Below are 25,988 nucleotides of genomic sequence, written 5' to 3'. Positions count from 1 at the left end.
ATATTTAATGGGCTTGTTGGGGAGGCAGCTCAGACACTTAAAGTGGAATTTTTCTGACATTTGTGACAAAATGTAGCTTGTGCTTCTTTATCAATAAGAAGTGATTTAAAAGATGAGTGAGACATTAGCAATGACTGATTTGCTATGGCATATCACCTTGGATTTGGAAAGTTTGGTCACTGTTTGTTAATTTGGGTAAGAAAAGAATCCATTCATGGTGGACACTGTAATTATCTACAGTAAACACCCCAGAGACTCAAACATTGAAGGAAGCAGGTGTCAAAAATTCAGGGAAGGTTTATGGAAGAGGTCATAGTTGAGACGGAGTTTCTCAGTCTCAAATAGGGTTACTATTGGTGAGTACTATGAAAGTGGTGAATGACCTAAGGAAGGACTGTTTGTTTCTAGACCACAATGGTGATAGTGGAATTAAAAGATAAGGTTGGAGGAAACAGTGTTGTCTCACTTCCTGTACTTCTTACTAGACTACAGTTGAGGCAGTTTAATGAAAATAGTGGAAACTAAGGCCAGAAACTCTAATAATGAGCTCTAACAATAACTCTAGTAATAATAATTCATAACAATGAATTCATAATAATAACTGAATCAAGATAGATAGAAGACTAAGGCTTAGTTCTTGAAATAATTTTGATCCTGAAACCAGTCTCTTCTCATATCTCATATGGACTTCAGAATTCCAGAGAAGTTATTTTATCTAGGTATACAATATTTGTGCTAATTTCTGAAGTTTCTATTATTATTGTGCCTTTGTATTTTTTTATTGATTGCCCCTAGAAAGACAAGAGTGCTATAAAAAAGTATCTGTCATTACCTACTCTGTCCCTCAAAAATAAAATTTTTGATGGTTGTATATGAGTACAGTGAACAGGTAAAGATGTCAGCTAGCAAGGCTTTTCGTGGCAAAAGGGGAAACAGATGGGGCATAACTTGTATGCAGTGGTTTTCCCACAAGGTGGTGCTAAGAAAGTAAAGGATTTTTATTCACTTCAGATCCTTGGCTGGCTTAATTTCTGATTATTTACCTGATGGACATTAGTGTCACTTTTTCTTCATGAAAGCCTTGCTTAATAAAATGATTAAACTAATCACTTCAATGGAAATAGAGTTAACATTTGAAAGTCACTTGACTGTAACAATCATTTGCACTGTCTTAACATTCCTCTTTTCTCACTGCAGCTTTGACTTAATTGTTGGTGTGTTTTCAAGTTTCCATTACCTTTCTCATTTAAAGTAGAATTACACTGTTAAGTTAATGTAAGATAACGTAGCTTGTTTCATAATTGAAGGCTTATTCTTTTTTTAAGTACAGGGAGTATTCTTTCTTGCAGACTGCAATTAGCTACATTTATTGTGTCAAATTATACATATAATATTAAGCCTTCTAAAGCGTTAGTAAATTCTGTACATTACTGTTTTGTGGTTTGAGATTTGTGGAATAAATATTTATATAGCTAAAATATGAGTTACATATATTTAAAAATTTTGAATTCTTTCTTAGAACCTACTCTATTGACTGTAGAAAATACAGAATGTCTAAATTGAAAAAAAATTATAATGTAATTGCAAAAAGATTTTTAAGTTGATAATTCTACACTCTGCTTCATTTCTACAGTCTTGTGAAATGATTCTAAATCACAAATTTTTAAGGCTAAGAAAAATGAGAACAGTACAAACAGTTGATATAATTAATGACCAGAGAACTGCATATTTTTGATCATTTTGTTCTAACCAATTCAATTTTTATTTCTTTCCTGAGTAAAAAAAAATAATAACCTTACAAAGTTTTTTCTTTTACATAGAAAAACATTTACTGGGTTACTGGTGCAGGAAAAGGACAAGCCTACATGAGCACACATACTATTTTTGTAGTATATTTTTATGCACTTTAATTTGTTTTGTTTTTTTTTTACTTGGAGCAATATTTTTATTTTTATTTTATGCTTTACATTGTCTTATTTTCAAGAATAAGTTGATGAATGGTTGCATGCATGCTGAAGCACTATACAATGTTGGCATGATAGCTAACAGGTGCCACAGACTCTCCTGACTGCTAGTCCTCACTCTGGGAAACCCAAAGGCCCTTCCAGCTCCTTTGACCTATGCCTCAGTTTTCTTGTTTGTTAAGTGTATGCACTTTAATTTGTATATTTTGAAAGTAGACATATATTTTGGCACTTCATTCAGACCTATTTGCTCCTTGTCTTTTGTTTTGTTTTGTTATGGTTCATTTAATAGTAAGAAATATGATGCATATATCTTTTCCAAATTGTATAGATACAAATTGTATAATAAATTTATGCATAAGTGTTTGATCCTTTTGCATATATCTTGCCATTTAGATAAATTCTCCAAGGAGCAAATTTTTTTGTTAAAAATGACAGATGAATATATTAAGTTTAATTGATTGCCTGCAAAACTACCATGTGGTTTGTTTTGTTAATATCAATCTCACAGTAGATAGTGTAGATATCAGTTTGCTTTCTTATTTTTATTTTTTGATCTACATCCCTAGTTGTTTTGCTTTTTGGTTTAGTGATTTATTGATTGTTAGTCCTAGGGCTTGAACTCAAGGTCTAGGTGTTTTCCCTGAGCTTCTTTTGCTCAATACTAGCCCTCTATCATTTGAGCCACAGCACCACTTCGAGCTTAATGTACTCATTAAGGTAATAAGTACATTTCTTTTTGAACAGTTTCACCCCCTCCTTCACTTTCTGCCACTTCTCCCTCTCCCCTGACTCCCTTCTTCCCAAGTTGCAAAGTTCATTTCTAACATAGTGTCTGGTGAGTATCACTGTTGCATTGGTTCAATTTGTCCCACCATTTCTGATTCCTTCAGTTTATTTCAAAGTGAATTGTTGGTATAATATGTTCATTCTTTCTGCATTTGAATTGCCTTTGAATCAGGTGGTAAATATTTTCTGGAATAGATAGTGTTGGTTATGTCTTTAGGATTGCTGAGAGGCAAACTAATTTGCCTGGAAAATATTTTAAGTACCATTCTTTAAAAAAACCTTAATTGTAGAAAGGAAAACCATTTGTTTCTTATGTGTATCAATCATTTTATAAGGATTTCCACATAAAAGCATATCCTTAGATTTAATGTGTTTGAAAACTGTTTCAATAATCCCAGTTATAGAACACTACACAAAACATTAGTTCATATCCTTGTTCCCTATCTCTCAAAACCATCTTTCAATCTATAAAGGCAATAGCAACCCCCAAAACACAATTGTAGCATGACCAAATGATACCTGATGAGTCCATAAAGAGAGTGATGTGGGAAGAGTTCTATCTCAGCCAAATTAACTTGCAGAAACCCAATGGGAACACTAGAATCAGAAAGAAAGAACAGAAATCACAGGGAAGTTATGGTGCCTGATAAAGAGACATACAATTGACAGAAAGGAAAGACAACTATCAGTTCTGTTATCTTTGACTTCTAACAAGGTTGAAAGGACTTCTACTAACATGCTTTGGGAAAATTAACACGCAAGACATTTGAAAAAGTTAGAAAAAATATATTAATTTATTATGGGGCATAATGCAATAATCTATGTTGAAACAGTATATAATGTGCTATTATATGGATATATGCATGTATCTCAGAATGAATTGCAAAAAGTACTCTTAGAACAATGTATCCTTCAACATTTCATTGGAGTGCAAGTTACATCAGTGTATTTTGTATGACTTTCTTTGACATCCGTTTTACTGACTGAACTGAATGTTACTTTGTAGGTTAAAAAAATCATTGAGAAAATTCTCCAACATAATATTTTTGTTCTAAGCTTATTTACTTTTATACAAAAGAATATAATTATAAATGATAATATAATAAATTAGCTTTTATTGGAAACAACATACAATGGGACCTCTCTATACTAGATTTAACATTTCAGAAACTATAATTTCGTATTGTCAGAAATTAGACTAAATGTATTTCAAGTTAAATTTCTTTTGTTAGCCACTATAAGGGTTTTATTTTCTATTATTTTTATAACAAAGTATCACAAATTAAGTGACATAAACACAAGTTTACAGTGGGAATAATCTGGTAGTTGAGAGTTCTCAGCATGCTCCCACTGAGTGGATGTGTCTGGGCTCCAACCTGGAGGTTTTCTGGAAGCGTGGGCTTCCAGGTGCACTCAGGCCTAGTTCTGGTCATCATAAAATTAAAGTTCACATGTCCTTGCAGGCTGATGGGTGGGTAGCTTCAGCTTTCAGAAGCCATCCATGACACCTTTCCTCCACTTTCAGAAATTCAGGACAAAGTTTCCTTTCATCCTCAGTCTCTTCGCCCTATCTTCCATCTAATTCCTCCTACTTTAAGGATGCCTTTGAAGAGATTAGACCCATCTTCCCAAGATAATTTCTCAATACCCAGAAAAGTGACTTGGATGGACATTTTGGGGGAGACAGTTCTACATAGGACACAGGACAATAGGACACAGTAATTATCTACCATGAAAGAAAGAAAAGTCAAAAAATTTTGTATTTAAAATAACTGGACTGGAATGAATGAGTAATAATAATCTAATGAGTAGTAGATAGCATGTTAAGCATATTTTATGATTTCTCTTAACTAATTCCCGATGGGACATAGAAATATATACTCATTTCATGGAAAAAGAAACTTAAGCTTCTTTCCTAGTTCCAGTTCTAGGGTCCACAGAGTACTCTGGTTTTGTTGTGAAAACAAATACCATGAACCAGGTAACTTATAAAGCAAAACAACTTACCTCTCCCAGTTGTAAGAGGCTAGGATATCTGAGACCAAGGGGCTACATCTGGTGACAGCTTTTTTGCTACAGGGTAATATGGTAGAAGGTACCATAGGAGAAGACAGCAGGAACTTCAAGTTCAAATCTGTTTTCCTCTTACTTTAAATCCACTAATGCCATCCTGGGGGCCCAACCTCATCAGCACATGGAGTCCTAATCACCTCCCTCATGTTCTGCCTCCAAATTCCATCAGTATGTGAATCTGAAAATCAAACTTCCAGCAGCCCACAAACCGCAGAACCTTAGGTGGCCACAGCCAGGCACATACACATTGCTTACTTACATCATTGTGATTCTTTTAGCTGAAAACACATGCCATAATGACATCTGAAATCTTTTCTAAATTTCCCAGACTAATACTGTATTGATGTACTAACAAAACAACTTCCTTCTGAAAAACATGTTTTAGAGCAAGAATGATTCTTTACAAGTACATTTCCAGGTTTGCATTTGAAATTGGCAGTATCGATGTTACCCAATATACTCAGACATTTCCTGTTACTGTCTGTCAGGAACTTTCTTCCCCTACCCAAAGAATCTAAACATTGCCTTAGCAAATGTACTAATAAGTGGCCAATATTAGTAAAAATGTGTGGAGTAGAGGTGCAGGTAATGTATTGAATAGAGGTTACCACATTGAGTTAAAGTAAGTACATTTATCAGATTCAATGGATATTTGTAGGTTACTGAAACAATGTATTGAGAAAAACTAGTGCTGGGTGACCTAGTACTAAAAGCAGAGGCTTGTCCATATTCCTGGCTGCACAAAAGTAGTGAGAGGGAAGCAGGACACAGAAAGGGGATAAGCAATAGGGTTGCAGGATAGTAAACACTACAGCAAGGAAAGACAGAACTTTTCTTCTTGGTCTTGCAGTGAGATTCCCTGAAATGGAGTATTAACAAACACACAAGCCTGCCTCTCTTTCTCTCTTTCTCTCTCTCTCTCTCTCTCTCTCTCTCTCTCACACACACACACACACACACCACTTACACACATATACAGAGATACAATGCAAAAAATAATGAAGCAATACCACATTATAAAAGGGACTTGGTAATTTTGCCAGAGTTCTGTGTTGCAGACGCTGAATGCTGCAGTAAGGAAAGTGCATTATTTATAAAAGCAGGGTTTATTAAGCTGTGCTTGACAGAATTGGGAATGGTACCTATCTCTTATTACTTTCTGAATTCAGTGTAGAAAATAAATCAGGTAATTAAATAGCTTTGAGTCACTCCTTTCTCTTCTCATTGCAAAGCTGATGTGAGTGAACATAGAAGCTCAAGGGCTTAGCTGGGATTGTACTGGGTTGCCGCATGAAGTCTCTCACTGACTCCATTTCTTCCCTGGAGTGGGTAGATGCAATAGAGTTGTGTGGCAATGGACACCTCTTATTTATACTTCTTTTTATATGAGATAGAATAGAAAAGATGGCAGCAGCCTTTAAGATGCAGACAAATGCCAACAAATAGAAGACAGACAAAGCAAGAATGCTCCACATCACAATACCAGGACCCATTTCAATGCCATTCCTTTCTCTGCTTAATTTGACATTGTTTAAATGCATTAAATGCTCTCAGTTTTAGACTTACGTCTCAATGCTCTCATGTCTCATCAGCTCTCACGTTGGCCTATTGTTCTCTGTTCTGCTCCATAAGCTGCACTTTCTATTGTTTTCAGCCTTTCTTATCTACCTGATTGCCACTCTCCAATTCATCTTATCTCTGTGCAGGTCTTACATGTAACCTACACTGCCTTGGACTCACATTTCCTTACCCTTCCAAATGCTGGGATTACAAATATGAACCCACACACATATGTCTGTGTTGCTGTTATTTTAAACAGCTCATCTGAGATGTTTTTATAATCACAGTTCTTATTCCTCTTTGTTTCATCTCATCCCTATTTTCTCTCCCACATCCCCTGAGAATCTACACAGGAACTTGGCTTAAGAGGTGTTTCAGTGTCCCTGGCCACTATTATGCGTTGCACACACTGAGTTCCCAGCTTGGAGATTAGACTCTTCCTATCGGTGCCCCTCAGCCCTTGCTGTGTGGTCTAAGACTCAAGGTGGGATAGAAACTTCCTTCAGGCCTCAGCACATTTCTCTTCTGCTCTAGAAATTGATACCTAAACTGACAATGAACACCTATGTGACTTTCAACATATGCTTCTTAAATGCTAAATCATATCCTGTTTTTAAAAACGTTGTGTTTAATCAAGATACTTCAATAATAAAATAACCACAAATAATTATTTTTTCTATAAATCATTTACAAAGTAGATACTCAAGGTGTTGTCAATAATTATCGTGAGACCATCACACTGGCTTGATGGTATCTGATAAACTGGGATAATTTCAGATAAGAACTATCTAGTTTTATAAGTAAATTCATATCAATTCCACTTCTTAGTTCTAAGCCTTTTTATTCTGCCTAGATGACATGTGGCTTATATTCCTGAATATCTCCCTAGATAAAAGATTTGTCATCATAGAGCTCTTACAATGAGGAAATTTGACTTTACCTTAAAAAAATCAATGCTGTGTCACTAATACACTGAAGGGGATGTGAAATGGAAATTTTGATATTCATAACAGCACAGAATTCTTGTAAATTGCTGAAACATGAAATAACCAAATAAACTTTATTATTGAAATGGATTTCTTAAGAATATAAATGTGTTCTGTAACTTCTCAAACTTGTTAAGCCATAAAGTACTACAGCAATTTCATAACATGAAGCATGGTGTTTATAAAACTATGCAGCATAAAATGTTCAGCTGCTATGGTGGCAGGAAGATGCCAAGAGATATTTTCATAAATCTGGAAATTGTTAACCTGTTTCATTGATCTTCCTTTTCCCACTTACCCAAATTATGATGCCTGACTTCATCTGTCTCAGGAGTTTATACATTTCCTTTAGTTCACTGTGCATTTTAATACAGTATTTCTTTGGCATATCAAAATAATCAACAACATAAAGAAAAAGGTGTTATATGTCTCTTCCTCCAGGCTTCTTAAATAAAGAGTCAGAGACCAAGAGGAAACTGCCATTTAATTTAATTTTTTTACTAAGTAGCCCTGGCTATCTTACAGTTTGTGTTTCTTTTACTCAAGTCTCCACTGTAATGGAATTACAGGCAGATGTCACCAGGCCCCATTCCACACTGTCCATTTTAACATTAATATTCAATACAAAATGGACAGTCAGCCTGGTAGAAATGTGACTGGACAAGAGTAAAGCTGAGCAGTGATGGACTGAGAGGGGAAGCCCAGCATGGCAGTCTCTTCACGTTCTTTCTGCATTCTCCATGAAGCATCTGGGCTCCTTCCAGGCATTGGGCAGGACCAGTCTGGAATGAGCATCTTCAAGGAAGAAGGACAGAGTGCTGTTTTCAAGCTTTATGACTTACCTTGGCAGAAGAGAAAAAAGTGAGGAGTGTGCTATCATTTGAGGTTTTATACTTATCTCAAATCCCACCCAACAAGACTGAAAATGTCATTTTGTTTTATTCAGATTTTACAAGAAGGATCTGAAGGACACAAATACATGATACCACATTTTAAAAACATGGTGAAATCAATCAAAGCACAAACTAAAGTGACTTTTGTTGAAATCCACCAGTCTCCAGTCTTAAGAAGTAGGGAGATAATGCGGAAAAGCCTGGCTTTGGGACTTATCAAACTGGAAGCCACTCTCTATCACCCCCATGAAACAGGAATGTATAACTGTGTAGCAGGCTCAGGGGAAAGCTATGCTGATTGGCTTTACTAATAGGTCTAAGTCATTGCTTAGATTCTAGATCTACCTCTTTGTCCCTATTGTGTACAAGTTAGGTAACAATGTAGGGGGACAGTTGGTGTCCTGTTCCCTGCCTCAAATTTAATTTTCTACATATAAGAGTGGAGGAATATTGAAAAAGAGGAAAGCAGAGGAAGAGAAGAAAAAGAAAGAAACCTAAATTTTATTATTCCACAAACTATACAGATAACCTACCTGTTTAATAAAAATTAAAATCTAGTTTTTTAGGTCACAGAAATACAAACTGCAGTCTACATTGAATAAAATTCAAAGTGTCACCATTAAAAAATTTAAATGCAGGACTGGGAATATGGCTTAGCGGTAGAGTGCTTGGTTCGATTCCTCAGCACCACAGGAAAACAGAAAAAGCTGGAAGTGGCACTGTGGCTCAAGAGGTAGAGTGCTAGCTTTGAGCAAAAAGAAGCCAGGGACAGTGCTCAGGCCCTGAGTCTAAGCCCCAGAACTGGCAAATAAACAAGTAAGTAAATAAATAAATGCCAAGGAAATGTTAAGATTTTATTGTTTATATTTTCTTAGCTGTCTTCTAAAATGAATGAGACTCAATATCTTATTTTGACAGATTTCTACTTTTTGGGCTTCATGAGCACATCTGTCTCATGACTTCTATTGTGTTTTCCTTGGCACTTTAAGTACACCAGTGATTTAATATTGTTTGATGAGGAGGAAACCCCAGGCTTACTCTTCCAATAGATAGTGGTAGAAATATGGACATGCTAAAATGGCATCTGTCATAACAATATGAAGCAGAGGGCTGAGTAAATGTATAACTATTATTTGAGTTGCTTAATGTATACCCCTAGATAATGTCCTTTCTTTTGCCCTCTTACTCTTCACTTAACAGTTTTTAAAACATCACCTTTTTATACCTTTCACCCACTTCGATTTATTTTCCTTTGCTATAATGGGATCACAGTGGTGGGAACACTTGTGGATGAAGTGCATGGTGAGACACATGTAGAAGATACACATACGAGTCAGGAAGCCAAAAGAATTCTGAGGTTAGGCTCACCCTTTTATAAAAACCCACTCTCATGAGAACTAACTCAGCACGAAAAGAATAATCCTCCCTAAGTATAGCACCTTCAATCATCTAACTGTTCTTGTCACTCCCCAACACTTTCTGATACTCACTCCCCTGACATTGCTGCTTCTCTGTCCCCAGCCCCTCAGCACAGAAACAATTTAACTTATGAAATGGTCTTAGGACCATTCTCAGTCTTCTTCTCTGAGCCTTCAAGGCCCTATATCTTCTCTTCCACATAATATGGCCACCCTTGTTTGCCCTCTGTAGTCATCGTATCTTGCCTGCTTCTTCTTCACACTAACTGCTTTCAGATTTAGCAATTTGCAGTCACTGTCTGCCTTGAGATCATACGGAAGTTTCTTTTTCCTTGTCATTCTGGTCTTCTCTACAGTGCCATGAGCACTTCATCCAAAAGAACTCTCTTCCTCAAATCAGTCACATCATTTGGCTCTGTGCATGCTCCATTGCTTTGTAAACCTCCAATGCAAGTCAGTTATCAGCTGAACAATAGGTAGCTCTCAGATATATTGTTCCTAGCAGGAAGATAAAAGGCTGTAATATTTGGGTGTACATTGTCCTAAGAAGAGGTAGGTAAATTGTCACCTACTATTCATGGAGCACATTCTGATATTGATTCTTTTCAGTGCACTCTGCAAGACTCCAGTTTGGGCCCTAAGTAGAGTGAGTGAATTGAAGTGAAGGGAACATTTAGAGTGCTCACTGGTGTAAAGAAAAGACAGGGGCCCTAATTAGACTTTCTGGTGACAATCTTTTTTTATGAATATTCTTCCCTTTTGAAAAGTCTTAACCATGCTTCTGATAATTAATAGTGTTTGCTATACACCTACACACTTTCCCTCCAAACTCTCCTGTGTAATACTGGCATGAAACTCATTTTAATTAGAGTAGAGATCTTGAAGTATGTATCACATGATCTGTTTTAAAGAATGTGTCCTAAAAGACAAGGTGAAAAGAAAAGTCCCTGTTATAACATAATATTTTATGTAACCTGCTTGGCACATATTTTTTAACAAAAACATTTTCTAGATACTTCATCGGGACATGACTAAGAAGCAGACACCCACATTTTCCTTATCCGAATCGCTAAGATGTTTTGTTGTACTATTTTTCCCTACTCACAGCTTATTAACTTAGGACTGAGGTGACAAGGCCTTTGTCTTCACATCTTGTAATTATAATTAATAGTAAGTTAAAGGGAAAGAGAGCACTTAGATTCAAAGTTTAAAGTAAAATGACTTTGTGGCACTTAGAACAGGTGCCAGGAAGATTTTAAGTGGGAGCTTATTCTTATTAATTAGAACGTTTGGAAGACATCTTTGGGAGTGAAAGTCATTCTGTGGTTATAAAAGGGACATCTCTTTGTGGGCAGAATTTGGGGAGGAGATTCCTAATTTCCTCATTGTCATGGCTAGGGCTTCTCTGAGGCCTCCTGCAGGTGCCATACCTGAAGGGAGAAACACAAATGAATGTGTGCATGTGTCCCATTTCCCTCAGTGTACTTCTGAAACTGTCTATGCAAGAAACAAGTTCAGAAAGTCCTTAATTTTGCTTGTAAAGTTGTTACTTACAGTGGATGCATTTTTAGTAGTGAATCCCATTCATAGCAAGCTGACTATACCCAGATAGTTATCCTAACCACTTCACATATGCCTACTTATCTTTTATCATAGTCTTTTTTTCTTCTTTATTGTCAAAGAGATGTACAGAGGGCTTACAGTTTCATATGTAAGGGAAATACATTTAAGGGAATACCTTTTCCTTCACCTCATAGTCTTGTGAGTTAGTTTTACATTGCCCTTTTTCAGGAATAAAAGAACTAAAGCTGAGATATAATCAGCTAAGAAGTGAAGCCAGAATAAGTAAGGCGAGAGCTTTCTCAAGTGTAGGCAGGAACCCCATGGATTCTTGTGTATCTGCATACACACAATTATCAAGTAGCTATTACATGTACAGCACTGTTCTGGCTCTTTTGCACATCTCACTTTGTTTGTCCTTACAAGTTCATTACATCAGTACTATAAGTGATCTTATTGTAAAGATGAGAGCCTGAGGCACCGACTGGTGAAGAAAATTGTCTTAAGACATATGGATATTAAGTCTGCACAAATTAAAACTCACACTTTACTCCAGACCCATGCTCCTCAACACTAGTTTACTCCATATCATAAGAATGCTCTGGAAATAGTGATCTGCAATGTGTGGGCCCATAGGCCAAATCTGGCCTGCTACCTGCTCTTGCAAATGAAAAAAATAAAGTTTAGGTAAAATAAACTGATTATCTTAAGTGCATCTGGCAGTTGATGCTTTCAGAAACTTATGTAAACAAACTACAGGAAGGTTGCTAATAACCTGGTTTCTCTTTCAGCATCAGAGCATATTCAGTGCAAAGAGTAGGGTCCTCTAGTCTTTTTAAGACTTTGCATGTGGTGGTACCCAGCTCTGGTATGTTCACTGCTCATTCCTTTAACTTTGGTTCCATAATAACTTATGCATTAACTGGCAATGATGATGTGAAAACGCTGAAATAATATTATTAATAACACCCATATACATAGAAACTATAAAAGATCAATTCAAAATAGAAGTAAATAAAATAGTCTGTTTCAAAACCACACAATCCTATAGTTAAAGTCAGTATCCAACCATTACCAAATGTGAGCTTAAGCAATTTATGGCATTTCTAGGCACAGGATATTTTACTTCAGCCCAAAATAACAATCTTGGTAGCCCCAATATTGATTCTTTAGTCATACGGTTGACAGCATTTCTCAAATAGCTCCCCCGCCCCCCATATGCCAGTCCCTCATGAAGCTACAGCATTTAGCAAACAAAACAAACACAAATGCCTGCTCTCATGAGCTTTCTTTTCACTTGTGAGAATTAACGCCTTTGGTAGAGGGTGTGGTAGACATTTAGTAGTGAAGCCATGTTAGATATCATCAATAGCGGATAATGGTGTTGACAGTAAATGCTTGACTTCAGAGAGCAGTGCCTCATTTTGCCTTTGATACTAGTACTGATTCTATCTGGGAGAATATTCCTGATCTGTGGCTCTTGTCCTGCATCCTTCCTGTTGATCATGTCTCACTATTATCTGAAATGGGACCTACAGTTTTTTGTTTTTGTTTTTATTTTTTAATATATCAGAGGTCTTTACAACTGTGACCAAGTATTTGCTAATGAATTTTTCCATGCAAGTATTTATTCAGAATCGGTATTTATTGCTTAGTATGAAACCAGTAAATTCCCTCCTCTATGATTCCAAGTATTTCTGTTCATTTAAAGACGATTTCCTGGATGGACTGAATTATGATTTGAAGAATAAACTAGCAGTGTCTGACAAAAAATATATCCAGAATTATCAGCAAATAGTCATTTGGAGATGAGTTTGAAGGTAGTCCCCTTCTCTGTGGTTTCAGTTACCCAGGATGGACTGTGGTTCAAAAACATAAAATGGTATTCCAGAAATCATTCACAACTCTTAAAGTACATACTGTTCTATATAGTTCTATGCTGTCTTCCCCAGCTCCCCTTAAGTTAGAATCACCTCTCTTTTCCACCATATCACATCAGTATATACTCCCCGCTCCCTAATCACCAAGGAGTTATCCTACTCATCAGGTCCATGGTTACAACCCACAGGTCTCATGTTTAAGGGTCCCTTGTTATATTTGATACCTTCTTCAAAAGTCAGTTATGTGAAACAGAATCTATCAAATGCTTTCCTCAACTGAAAAGGTTGAAGGTCTTGATTTAACAAAGAAAAAATGCCAGAATTGTTGCTAAAATATAAGGTAAGAACACAATTCTCTCCATGAAACTGTGAAGAAGGAAAAGGAAATTTGTGCTAGTTTTGCAATTATACCTCAGATTTTACAACCACAGTTCTCTGGGCCATAGTGGTAGATCATGTGTCTAGCAGGAATGTGGCTGAATTCAATCCCAAGCACCACCCCTCCCCTAAAAATGTTAAGGAATTATGCATGCTTAAGTATTTAGTTAAGACAAGAAAGACAGCAACTTTGTGAGTTGTTAGACCCTAAACAAATATGTATAGTGTTTATTATAATTTATCATTTGTTATTTTTGACAATCTCTTATTGTGCTTAATTTCCAAATTTAACCACCATAGATGTGTATGTATAGAAAAAAATAGAAACAGTAGAGTTCAGTACTGTCTGTGGTTTTATGTATCCTCTTACAGTTTTGGAAAGCATCTAAAACAGATAAGGGGGCACTGTGTATGTAAAATGCATACATGCACAATGTATATACATATATACATAGATATGTATATATCTATACATATAACTATATATATCTCTCTCTATATCTATATATCTATATCTATCTATATCTCTATATATACATAGATATGTATATAAATGTGTGTGCGTGTAGAAAAATACAACGTAAGTAGAATACAAGACACACATAAGTAGAATAGAGTTCATGTTTATATTTCTCTCTTCCCTTCTGTAAATAGATTCTCTTACAAAAATCATTTTGGAAACTTATCTTTCAAAGTTTGTAATGACATCAATGATTTTAGTTACCTTTGCTTAAAGAGGGTAATTCATCACGTAGCCAGATATGCATGTGTCTGCCCGGAAAGCTGCAAGCCAACATACATCACACTCAGAGACTTCAAGGATTTGCCCTGCCTTCTTGTGTGTGTGTTGGAATATAGAATTCATTTTAGTTTGACATTTTTTACTTCTCATCATATTTTTCTTCTAATTAAGTTCCATCAATGTATCCTCTACCCAGTTTGAGCTGTAATAAATTTCTTTCTTGCATTGGCCTTCTGAAAGCCACAGAGCAACATTATGATGAATTGTAAAATGCATAATTTCCCTTCCACTGTGTTGTCTTTGTTAAACAGCAGTATATGTTTTAAAAAATAGAGATGGGCACAGGTGGCTTATGACTATAATCCTAGCTGCTTAGTAGGCTGAGATCTGAGGACCGTGATTTGAAACCAGCTCAGACAGGAAAGCCCATGAGATGTTTATTTCCAATTCACTATCAAAAAGGCTGGAAGTGAAACTATGGCTCAAGCTGTAGAGTGCTAACCTTAAGCACCAAAGCTCAGGGACAGTGCCTGGGCTCTGAGTTCAAGCCCCATGATGGGCAGAAGTAAAAAAGCCAACAAGAAACATTTCCCTAGGAAAAGGGACAGTGGTCACAACACTCTGAGATGTACTCTGCTATCACCCCATTTCCCAAGCTACATGGGCCTAATTCAAGAAAATAAAGTTTCTCTTCATAATTTGGAGTATTGACCATGGTGTAAGGGATAAGTAATGGAAAAAAGTTTGTTGTCACTCAAATGTGGACTAGAGCCACATTGGGAAGTTGACTTCCTTGTGTTCATGTTGCAGAAGAAAATAGGAAAGTCATTCGTAGAATGTGAGGTTGCTACTTTTAAGTTATTGCTTGTTTCTTTGTATTATCTATGCACGCAAATGCATTATGTGTTTGAGTATAGATAGCCAATCTGAAATTGAACAATTGTTGCTAATGTTTAGGGCATTTTAATAGGTGCTTGACATTGCATGCATTTGTCCCCATTACGTTGTAAGATACAGATGAGGCTCTATATTAAAAAGATTAAAGCACTGCCCAAGATAAAATATCAAGCATTAACCTTGTAGACTCTTGATTTTAGAATAGCTTAGCTCTAATATTTAAATAGCCACAATGATTAGAGTCCAGTTCAAATAGGAGTGCTTAATGTGTTAATCATTAATTTTACATACTTCCTTCTCATTTCCTTCTATGCCTTTATCGAGTGGGAATTGCCTATGCATCTTGAATTCATTACTATAATTTGTGTGCTGTGCATTGATTGAAGTTGGTTTAAATAGTAAGTTCCCACAGAACCTGAGCTTCATGGCTTTGTTGTAGATAGTGTGGCATGGAGTTAATGTTTCATTTATAGTATTTATTATAGAACTCCCAAAGCGTGGTTATGATTCATGATGTTTTGTTCCAAAGTAATGCCTGATTTAAGACAGATAGTAATCCAAAAAGAATTTTGATTTTCTGTACTAAGTATGGCCCAGTGGTCCCAATATCCTAACAGGAAATATCATCGGCATAACTTTTCTTCCCTAAAAGAACCAGAATTATTGCCAGCAGGAGACATGCATGAGCCCCTGTAACAACTGATTCCTTTCATAAATAGTGAAGGCCTTTGATTGATGGATGTCAGAAAGCTTTCTTGTTTTACCTGGGAAGGGGGGCCCACGACTTCTGGACACACTGGATGTGAACTACTCTGCCTTCCAGAAATGAGATCATCTCTGCCATTTTATTCATCCACAGGCTGAAAGTGTCTGTTCTTATCCCTCTCTAACACCCCTCTCTCTCCTGTACAGCATCATCATGCATCCCTGCAAGGACATGCTCATCTCCTGCAGTGAGGATCGCCTCTGGAAGTTGGTGAGCCTACCAAAGGGCAATGTGCTGCTCACGGGTTCTGGCCACACGGACTGGCTTTCCAGCTGCTGCTTCCACCCCAGGTCAGTGGACATGTCCAGCCTCCCTCATCTCACCTCCGATTGCTCTGGGGAGTGGGCCTACTTACTGGTGACTCTGCACCCTTTGATCATGTGCTGTTTTTTGTCTCCCTCTGCAAGTGCACAACACTCCATAGAACTTAGAACTGTGCAGACAAGATGGGGCATTGACTTTCATCACACTGACTGTAAACTGATTGCTTTTGATATTTGATGCATGTGACACTTTGTCCTCAGGCTGAGGCCCAAAGATACTAAATTTCTCAGGACAGCATTAGGAATGCTCCTTGTGTTCATGAGCCCATGGATTTCTGCTCAGTAATGCATGCTAGTGTTGACTACATTGTCTTCATCTCGCCCAGTTTCCTTTTCGAATTAAATCATCTACTTAAAAGGATCAGAAAGCAGTGATCAATTTCTTTAAAAATTCAGTGACACTCAAGATATTAAAAGGAACACAATTCTGAATACATTGAGCTTAGTAATGTGCAGAATTCAATAAATCTTTGTTCCCTGAAGACGGTGGACACAGAAGGAAAGACTTTGCTGAATACCAGAATTACTGCTGCTTGTGGAGCCAAAGTCCTGTCCACGAGTTCTGTGGGTCAGCTACAACAGCTCCACAGCGGAGCAGTTTCTGTTGTCGTTCATTAGGATTGGGCACATCTTCAGCCACTCAAAGATCTGTGTCACTCTTATGCTTGGAGCAAATGATTGTTGTGGTTATCTCACAGTTCTTGATATAGTTTCTTTCTTACTCCACTTGGAAATTTTCTTCTTTGGACGGCTTCTTCTTGATTCATCTCCATTTTATTTTCTCTAAATATCTTTTCCTTTGTTTTACCTTTGGTAGGAATGTCAACTAAATTAGATTTGAAAATATCCTGTGAATGAGTTAAGCCAAGCTCAGAGAGACAAACAGTGAATGTTAACTCCAATATGCAGAAATTAGTTCTGAAATGCATTGGGATATGCCAAATTATACAGGATTCTAGATACTCACACGGACACCAAAAGAGGATCTTAGGAGAGACTCACAAAGTCATAATGCCTAAGTGCCTCTTCATATTTAAATAAAATAATATACATACTGAAATGAACTCCATGATACAAAAACAAAATACTTTATTCTTTTCAGTTTTTAGATTTTGATGATTCTGTCTTCTTTACCTTATGTATGATGTATTCATATGTATATCATTGTGAGGGTGGGAGGAAGTACAGAACTTGAAGAAAAAAGGGTGAAAAAGTGCAACAATGGAGCTCAATGGACACTGATGACCTATACAACTTGTGGGTCTAGGCAGGAGATAGGGAGAGAATCAAAGACACTATACAACAGGAAACATACTACCTACTACTACTTACTTATATAACTGTAATACCTTTGCATATCATCTCTATAATAACAATAAAGTAAATTAATTTAAAACGATCCGTATTCATAAATTTGTAAGTTAGTAATAAGACTGAACTTCAAAAAGTGCATCTCATTTTATTTATTTTTATTTTTTTAATTTTATTATCTTTAAGTAGTTGTACAGAGTTGCCATTTAACACAGCAGTTTATGAATAGAATGCATCTTGATCAATATCATCCCTTTTATCATTCTCATCCATCCTTCTCAAACTACCCCTCCCCTCACTTTTCTTAAGTTTGTAAGCTATACATTGAATTATTGAGAACATTTATTGTTTGAATTAGCATTAAATACAAATTTTGAAAGTAAATTATACATCCCAAACTTTAATTTATCCTCATCACTAGATGTTTCAATTTAATTTGTGACCGTGTGGTACAGTACATGTCTGATAAACAGCTATGCCACCCTCTCACCTCTGAGAAACATAAAGCTCATCTTGCCAGCAGAGACAACACAATTAGGACTATAGCCTCTCACATCTGTAGTCATTGGGCATGCTAATCAGATTTTGATAATGTCTCGTTACCATGGCAGCCTGTGACTCAGAAATTTTTCTTGTTAGTGCTTGACCAGCAATGGTCTTCATAATAAATCTTACTGTTTCCTCACTCAGTTACTGAAAATAAAATGAGGTGAGATACATCATTATTTTCTCATAATATGAAATTACATTCAATGATTTCTTGTGGCAAAATTGCTGTAAAATATTATTCCATTTGGATATTTACAGTGTATACAATCAAAGCAAGGAGAAATACATTTAGCTATCAGCATTATTAAGAGATACTGAATAATAAATGTTCTTTTTTTAGAACAAATGAAGGAGAATAAATGACTACTATAACCAAAAAAAGTTATTTTTTATTTATGTGGGGTCGAAGTAAAGTCAGACAATACATTCTGATACTTTACACTCTTTACCTCAAATATTTTATAATGCTTAATGTGAGGAAATGAGCACTGCAGAACATATATATATATATACATATATATAACATTACAAATATATAACAATACATATGTATGCATTGCATATATATATCATATAGAAGATAACATTTCTTCTATTCACCTGGAATTTAAAATCAAATTTAACTAAATTTGCTTTAAATATATTACATGACCTGAAGGGAATCTTTAGTGAACTCAATCATAGTTTCTTCAGAACTCAAATATTGATTCAAGTAGATCTCTTGCCCTTAGAAAAGACCCAATGGCGAGGATATACTAACATTATTTACCTGCTATGTTCTATCCCAATAAAATGTAATGGGTTTTCTATATCTTTTATTTTAATGTCCCTACTTGGATACTCTATAACTTCCAAAGGAGGTGCTCCTGACAATGACAGTAGCTGCAAAAGAGCCACGGTCTTTTCAGCTACCATGATGTAAAACATATTTTAAGGTCAGTACTATTTGAATGAGTGGCCCAAATCAGTCATTGTTGTCCTGTTTCCTGCTGATAGCAGACATCTCAAACACATAAACAATAAGTACAACAAGCATTCTTCCTTTTATGTCAGGCAAAAAATAAAAGATTAGCAGGTAAAAATAGAGTCAATAGGTGGGAGACGGCGGAGGAGCGGCTGAGCCCTTCAGAGCTCCCTCCGATGTCGTAGTTTCTCACCTCATAGAAACTGTTTCTCCGAGAAAGACAGCCAAAGTAAGTTCTAACAGTACAGGGATTCTGAACAGGAAGGAAAAATCGACTTTGCTGGTCTGAAAACACAGTTTTGAGCTCCGGGCGGCGTCCCGCCGCGGCACCAGCGCCAGCTCCGGCACAGTGCTGGGCACAGCCCCCCGCACTCCGCGCAGCTAAAGCGAGAAATACTCCAGACGGCAGCCGAGCACGGAGGACCTGACATCGCAGAGACAGCGTGAGTACCCCAAAAGTAATCCTCACTTGTGCCCACAGTCCAGCTTCTGGAAGGCATCCCTGTCCCCACCGCCAGAGCAAAGCGCCATCTTTGCCACTGGCATAGGGTCAGACCAGACTGGAACTGAAGCGGGCCTGGGGAAAGCGAGGTCAAAAAACCATCTTTGAAAAGGGCAGGAGGGGCGGAATCAGTGAGAACCAGCTCCGCCCAGAAGAACGCCCCCTGCCCTGGCGGGAGGCGAGTCCGGGAATTATACAGAGATGCCCCTCCCTCCCCGCCGGAACTTCTAAACTTAAAGCAAAAGCTGCGAGCAGCTACCAGGGGCACGGAAACAACAGAAGGAGGAACAAACAGTTCCGGGGACAGCTAAACGGTCCCGTCACAGAGGAAGCTAATTCCCAGCCCAAAACGGAGCTGCATTCCATAGCTACCTATGCCAAAGAGGCCGCCTCCCTCAGGCAAGCAACTCTTAGTGGAGCAAAACAGGCCAGAGGCGCCACGCTCTGCTGAGTTCACAGTCTAGTCAAGTCCAGGCATCAAAGGCAACGGCCCCACAGCAGACAGAGGAGCCACAGTTCCTGTGACTGCCCACGTCCCCATCGACAGAGGACGCCCAAGGCCTGCCTGCAAGCTGTGCGAACCTCAGAGACCCATGATTGCACCAACAGGGGAGAAGGTCAGAACAGATCCACCCCTTGCCAACTGAAATCAAGTCAAACCAGCCAATCAGGAAAATAGACTGCAGTCCATTGCAGAGAAACCAGAGACTGGTTTCTTTTTCTTTTCAAACATTTTTTTTAACTTTTCTTTTAAATTTTCTTTTTAATTTTTTCACACCTGAAACATCATTGGCTGTTTTTTTTTTGTTTGTTTGTTTTCCATTTTTACTGGTTTGCTTTATCAAGTTTTTTTTTTGTGTTTGTTGATTTGCTTGGGTTGTCCCTTTTCTGTTATTTTCCTTTTTATTTACTTATGCTTCCTTGTTAAATAATTTTTCTCTGTTTTGTGCATCTGTCTTCCAGTATTTTTACTTCATTTCTCTCATTGCGTCCTCTTCCTTTAAAAATTACTTTCCTATAAATAACACCTACACCCTTTTCTGCTAACTCTCCAGTGTCTGTCATATTATCAATGTGCTTTCTACTGATTCTACTCTTCTCCACATTTCCACGTCACTGAAACTAAACCAAAATCACCACCCCCCCCAATACACTTTACTCTATTCTCTTTACTACCTCCAACTTACCCCCCTGACTTACTGCCTGGACCTCCAGGCTCCATTGACTCCTGGTTATTGGATAGAGGATATCCCAGCTTAATACGAGTGAATCAAAGGGGTTCATAGAGAAAGCCAGTCCTAAAAGAACTTAATATAAAAACAAGAATTGCGTATAAGGTTGTAACAGTAAATAAGTAACTACTGAATACAGGGCCCAGGATCAGATGTTATATTGAAATTGTATTCTTTAGGAACACCAAATCTAACTTTATGGACAGGTATACAAGTTATCTGTATATAATTGTGAAATTGTAAGATTTACACAACAGTGCTTGGTAAGGGCTGCTTTGGGTCTTAAACAGTGCTCACAGGTGCTGGTAGACTGGCATTCCCAATTCAAATGGGCAGAAGAAACACAAGAAAGATGGCAAATAATGAAGTCTTATCCCCCACCCAAAACAAGCAGGAAGCAGAGCAGTCAATCAAAAACATAGAAGAAAACCCCCAAAATGCTCTACAAAGTTTACTGATAAACATGATAAATGAAAAGTTTGAATCACTTCAGTCAATTATGTTAGAGCGTGAGGAGGCAAAGCAAAAATTAATGGAGAATTTCATGGCATCCACAAATAGAAAGATAAGTGAGCTTCAAGAGTCAAATGAAAAGATAGCTACCCAACTTAAAGATTTGAGAGACAACACTCAAAACCAAAGTAATGAAGTTAATGAAGTAAAGAAGTCCATACAGGACCTAAGAAATGACATGGAAATCATCAGGAAAGACCAGTCAGAAGGAAAAGAGATTCGAAATCAAGTAGCTAGCCTACAGTCCCGACTAACTGAAGCAGAGGATCGAATCTCAGGAGCTGAAGATTCCTTAGATTCTATGGAGAAAGATCAAAAATCAATACAAATCCAGTCCAAGCAACAAAACAGATCACTACAGGAGATTCAAGACACAATCAGGAAGCCCAATTTAAGGATAATAGGTATTGAGGAAAACTTGGAGAAAGAGGTTAATGGGATAGGCAACCTATTTAACAGAATATTAGCTGAGAACTTCCCAAACATCCAGAAGGAAAGGCCTATACAGATACAAGAAGCATTTAGAACCCCAAATCGACCAGACCAGAATAGGACTTCCCACCGACACATTGTGATCAAAACAGCTTCAGCAGAGTGCAAGGAAAAAATACTCAAAGCTGTTAGGGCAAAGAAAACAATCACATATAAAGGAAAAGCAATCAGAATTACCCCAGACTTCTCAGCAGAGACCATGAAAGCAAGGAGAGCCTGGAATGAAGTATACCAAACTCTAAATAAAAATAACTACCAACCAAGAATTCTGTACCCAGCCAAACTCTCCTTCATAGCCGAAGGTCAAATAAAAGTCTTCCACAATAAGGAAAAACTGAAACAATATATCTCCACCAAACCAGCTTTACACAAAATCCTTAAAGATGTACTATACAGGGAAAATAAGATCCCAACACAGACAGAGAAATGAACCCTAATTAGTAAACACTAGATCAAGAAATGGGAAGACACAGTTTTAAACAAGACAGTGATAATGAAAGGAACAAACGATCACCTCTCAATCCTAACTGTCAACATTAATGGACTTAATTCTCCAATCAAACGACATAGGCTCATAACTTGGATCAAAAATCAAGATCCATCTTTCTGCTGCCTCCAAGAGACACATCTATCCAGCAAAAGCAAACATCTTCTAAAAGTGAAAGGCTGGAAACAAATCTATCAAGAAAATGGCCCCCATAAGCAGGCTGGAGTTGCAATCCTAGTATCAGACAAAATTGACTTCAAATTAAAAAAGGTAAAAGAGACAAAGAAGGTTACTACATACTAGTAAAAGGATCTCTCCAACAGGAAGAAATAACCATCCTAAATATCTACACGCCAAATGCAGGAGCACCCAACTTCATCAAACAAACACTACTTGCTCTAAAAACATTCATAGACCCAAACACAATGATAGTGGGGGACTTTAACACTCCACTATCACCTCTGGACAGATCAACACGCCAAAAACTGAACAAAGAAACCACAGAACTAAACAATTGCATAGACCAACTAGACTTAATCGACATCTACAGAATATTCCACCCAGCAAGGACAGAATACACATTCTTTTCGGCAGCACACGGAACATTCTCCAAAATAGATCACATCTTAGGGCACAAAGAAAATCTGTACAAATTCAGAAGTATCAAAATCATTCCCTGCATTCTTTCAGACCACAATGGAATAAAATTAGAGCTCAACTCATTCAGCCACCACAGAAAATCCCACAATTCATGGAGACTAAAGAACACACTGCTGAACCATCAGTGGATCATTGAAGAAATTAAAACAGAAATTCAAATGTTTATGGACTTCAACCAAGTTGAGGGCACAAAGTACCAGCTCCTTTGGGACACAGCAAAGGCAGTACTCAGAGGAAAATTTATATCTCTGAGTACATACATCAACAAACTGGAGAAACAGCAACTCAGTAATTTAAGGAAGCACCTTAATTTTCTGGAGAGAGAACAGCAAGCCAAACCCCAAGTCAATAGACGGAAGCAAATAATTAAAATCAAATCAGAATTAAATCAATTAGAGACGAAAAAAACCATCGAAAGAATCAACAAAACAAAGAGTTGGTTCTTTGAAAAAATCAACAAGATAGACAGACCCCTGGCAAACCTGACCAAAGAACGAAGGCAGCACACTCAAATAAACAAGATAAGAGATGAAACAGGTAGCATCACCACAGAAATAACCGAAATTCAGAAAATAATAAGGGACTATTTTGCAAACCTTTATGCCAACAAATTCGAGAACTTGGAAGAAATGGATGATTTCCTAGAAAAAATTGATACCCCCAAACTCAACTATGAAGACTTAAGCCTTCTAAATAGACCCATATCCAGTATTGAAATAGAAACAGCAATAAATGATCTCCCATCCACGAAAAGCCCAGGTCCAGATGGATTCACCGCAGAATTCTACAAGGCCTTCAAAACAGAACTCACTCCAATATTTCTCAAACTCTTCAATGAAATTGAAAGAGAACGTTCACTGCCAGACTCATTTTATGAAGCCAGTATAACCCTCATCCCAAACCAGGCAGAGACTCATCACGGAAAGAGGACTACAGACCAATCTCCCTGATGAACATAGATGCAAAAATTCTCAACAAAATTCTGGCCAATCGACTTCAACAGGTCATCAAAAAAAATCATACACCACGATCAAACTGGATTCATCCCAGGGATGCAAAGCTGGTTTAATATACGCAAGTCAATTAATGTAATCCACCACATCAACCGGAGCAAGGTAAAGAACCACATGGTTTTATCGCTGGATGCGGAAAAAGCGTTCGATAAAATCCAGCACCCATTTATGCTAAAAGCCCTGGAAAAACTGGGATTCCAGGGAACATTCCTGAATATAATCAAGGCAGTTTATGACAAACCAACAGCAAGCATAACTCTAAATGGTGAAAAACTAAAGCCATTCCCTTTAAAATCAGGAACAAGGCAGGGATGTCCACTCTCTCCCCTGCTCTTCAACATAGTACTAGAATTCCTAGCCAGAGCAATTAGGCAAGAAGAGAATATAAAGGGGATCCAAATAGGAAAAGATGAAGTTAAACTTTCTCTCTTCGCAGATGACATGATCCTATATTTAAAGAATCCCATAGACTCTACCCCCAAGCTACTAGAGCTGATACAAAACTTTGGCAAAGTTGCAGGATATAAAATAAACCTTCAAAAATCAACGGCCTTTCTCTATGCTAACAACCCGAAGACCGAGGCTGAAATCAGGAAAGCAACTCCTTTTGCAATAGCCCCCAAAAACATAAAATACCTAGGAATAACCTTAACCAAAGAAGTGAAAGACCTCTTTGAAGAGAACTTTAAAAGCTTGAAAAATGAAATTAAGTCAGAACTAAGAAAATGGAAAAACCTCCCATGCTCCTGGATTGGGAGGATTAATGTAATCAAAATGGCAATATTGCCAAAGGCTATCTACAAATTCAATGCAATACCCATTAATATCCCAAAACCATTCTTTAATGAAATAGAGGAAGCAATCCAGAAATTCATATGGAACAATAAAAGACCTAGAATAGCAAAAACACTCCTAAGCAGAAAGAACAGTGCTGGAGGAATTACAATACCCAACTTCAAGCTGTATTATAAAGCTATAGTAATAAAAACAGCTTGGTATTGGCACCGGAACAGGCCTGAAGACCAATGGAACAGAATTGAAGACCCAGAATTAAACCCACAGAACTATGCCTACTTAATCTTTGATAAAGGAGCTAAAACAATAGTATGGAAGAAAGATAGCCTCTTTAACAAGTGGTGCTGGCAAAACTGGCTCAACACATGCAACAAACTAAAACTAGATCCTTATATATCACCCTGCACCAAAATCAATTCCAAATGGATTAAAGACCTTGAAATCAAAACAGGCACCCTGAAGACACTAAAGGAAGGAGTAGGAGAAACACTTGGGCTCCTTGGCACAGGACAGAACTTCCTTAACAAAGACCCTGAAAGGCTACAAATCAAAGAAAGGTTGGACAAATGGGACTGCATCAAACTCCAGAGCTTCTGCACGGCAAAGGACATAGCTCTCAAGATAAACAGAAAGCCCACAGACTGGCAGAAGATCTTTACCGGACATTCAACAGACAAAGGCCTCATCTCTAAAATATATGCAGAACTAAAAAATTACCTTCTTCCAAAACAAAACTGCAAAGAACCAATAGCCCCCTCATCAAGTGGGCTAAAGACTTACAAAGAAACTTCTCTGATGAGGAAATGAGAATGGCCAATAGACATATGAAAAAATGCTCTACATCACTGGCCATAAAGGAAATGCAAATCAAAACAACATTGAGATTCCATCTCACCCCAGCAAGAATGTCATATATCAAGAAAACTAATAATAACAATTGTTGGAGGGGATGTGGCCAAAAGGGAACCCTACTTCATTGTTGGTGGGAATGTAAACTGGTTCAGCCACTCTGGCAAGCAGTATGGAGATTCCTCAGAAGGCTCAATATAGAACTCCCCTATGACCCAGCAGCCCCACTTTTGGGTATCTATCCAAAAGCCCACAAACAAAATCACAGTAATGCCACCAGCACAACAATGTTCATCGCAGCACAATTTGTCATAGCGAGAAGCTGGAACCAACCCAGATGCCCCTCCATAGATGAATGGATCAGGAAAATGTGGTACATTTACACAATGGAA

General features: G+C 37.4%; 1 protein-coding gene across 1 annotated transcript in view; it reads left to right on the top strand.

The window, feature by feature from the left end:
• Spag16 (sperm associated antigen 16) overlaps window positions 1–25,988 on the top strand; it is a 696,006-nt gene that overhangs the window by 261,126 nt on the left and 408,892 nt on the right. Inside the window, exon 11 of the mRNA XM_048345736.1 lies at window positions 16,053–16,196. Coding sequence (XP_048201693.1) covers window positions 16,053–16,196 — 144 coding nt within the window. The remainder of the gene's footprint in view (window positions 1–16,052; window positions 16,197–25,988) is intronic.

This window comes from Perognathus longimembris, chromosome 4 (genome assembly GCF_023159225.1).
Source record: "Perognathus longimembris pacificus isolate PPM17 chromosome 4, ASM2315922v1, whole genome shotgun sequence".
NCBI classification, from domain to species: domain Eukaryota; kingdom Metazoa; phylum Chordata; class Mammalia; order Rodentia; family Heteromyidae; genus Perognathus; species Perognathus longimembris.
This window is presented reverse-complemented; position numbering and strand designations above follow the sequence as displayed.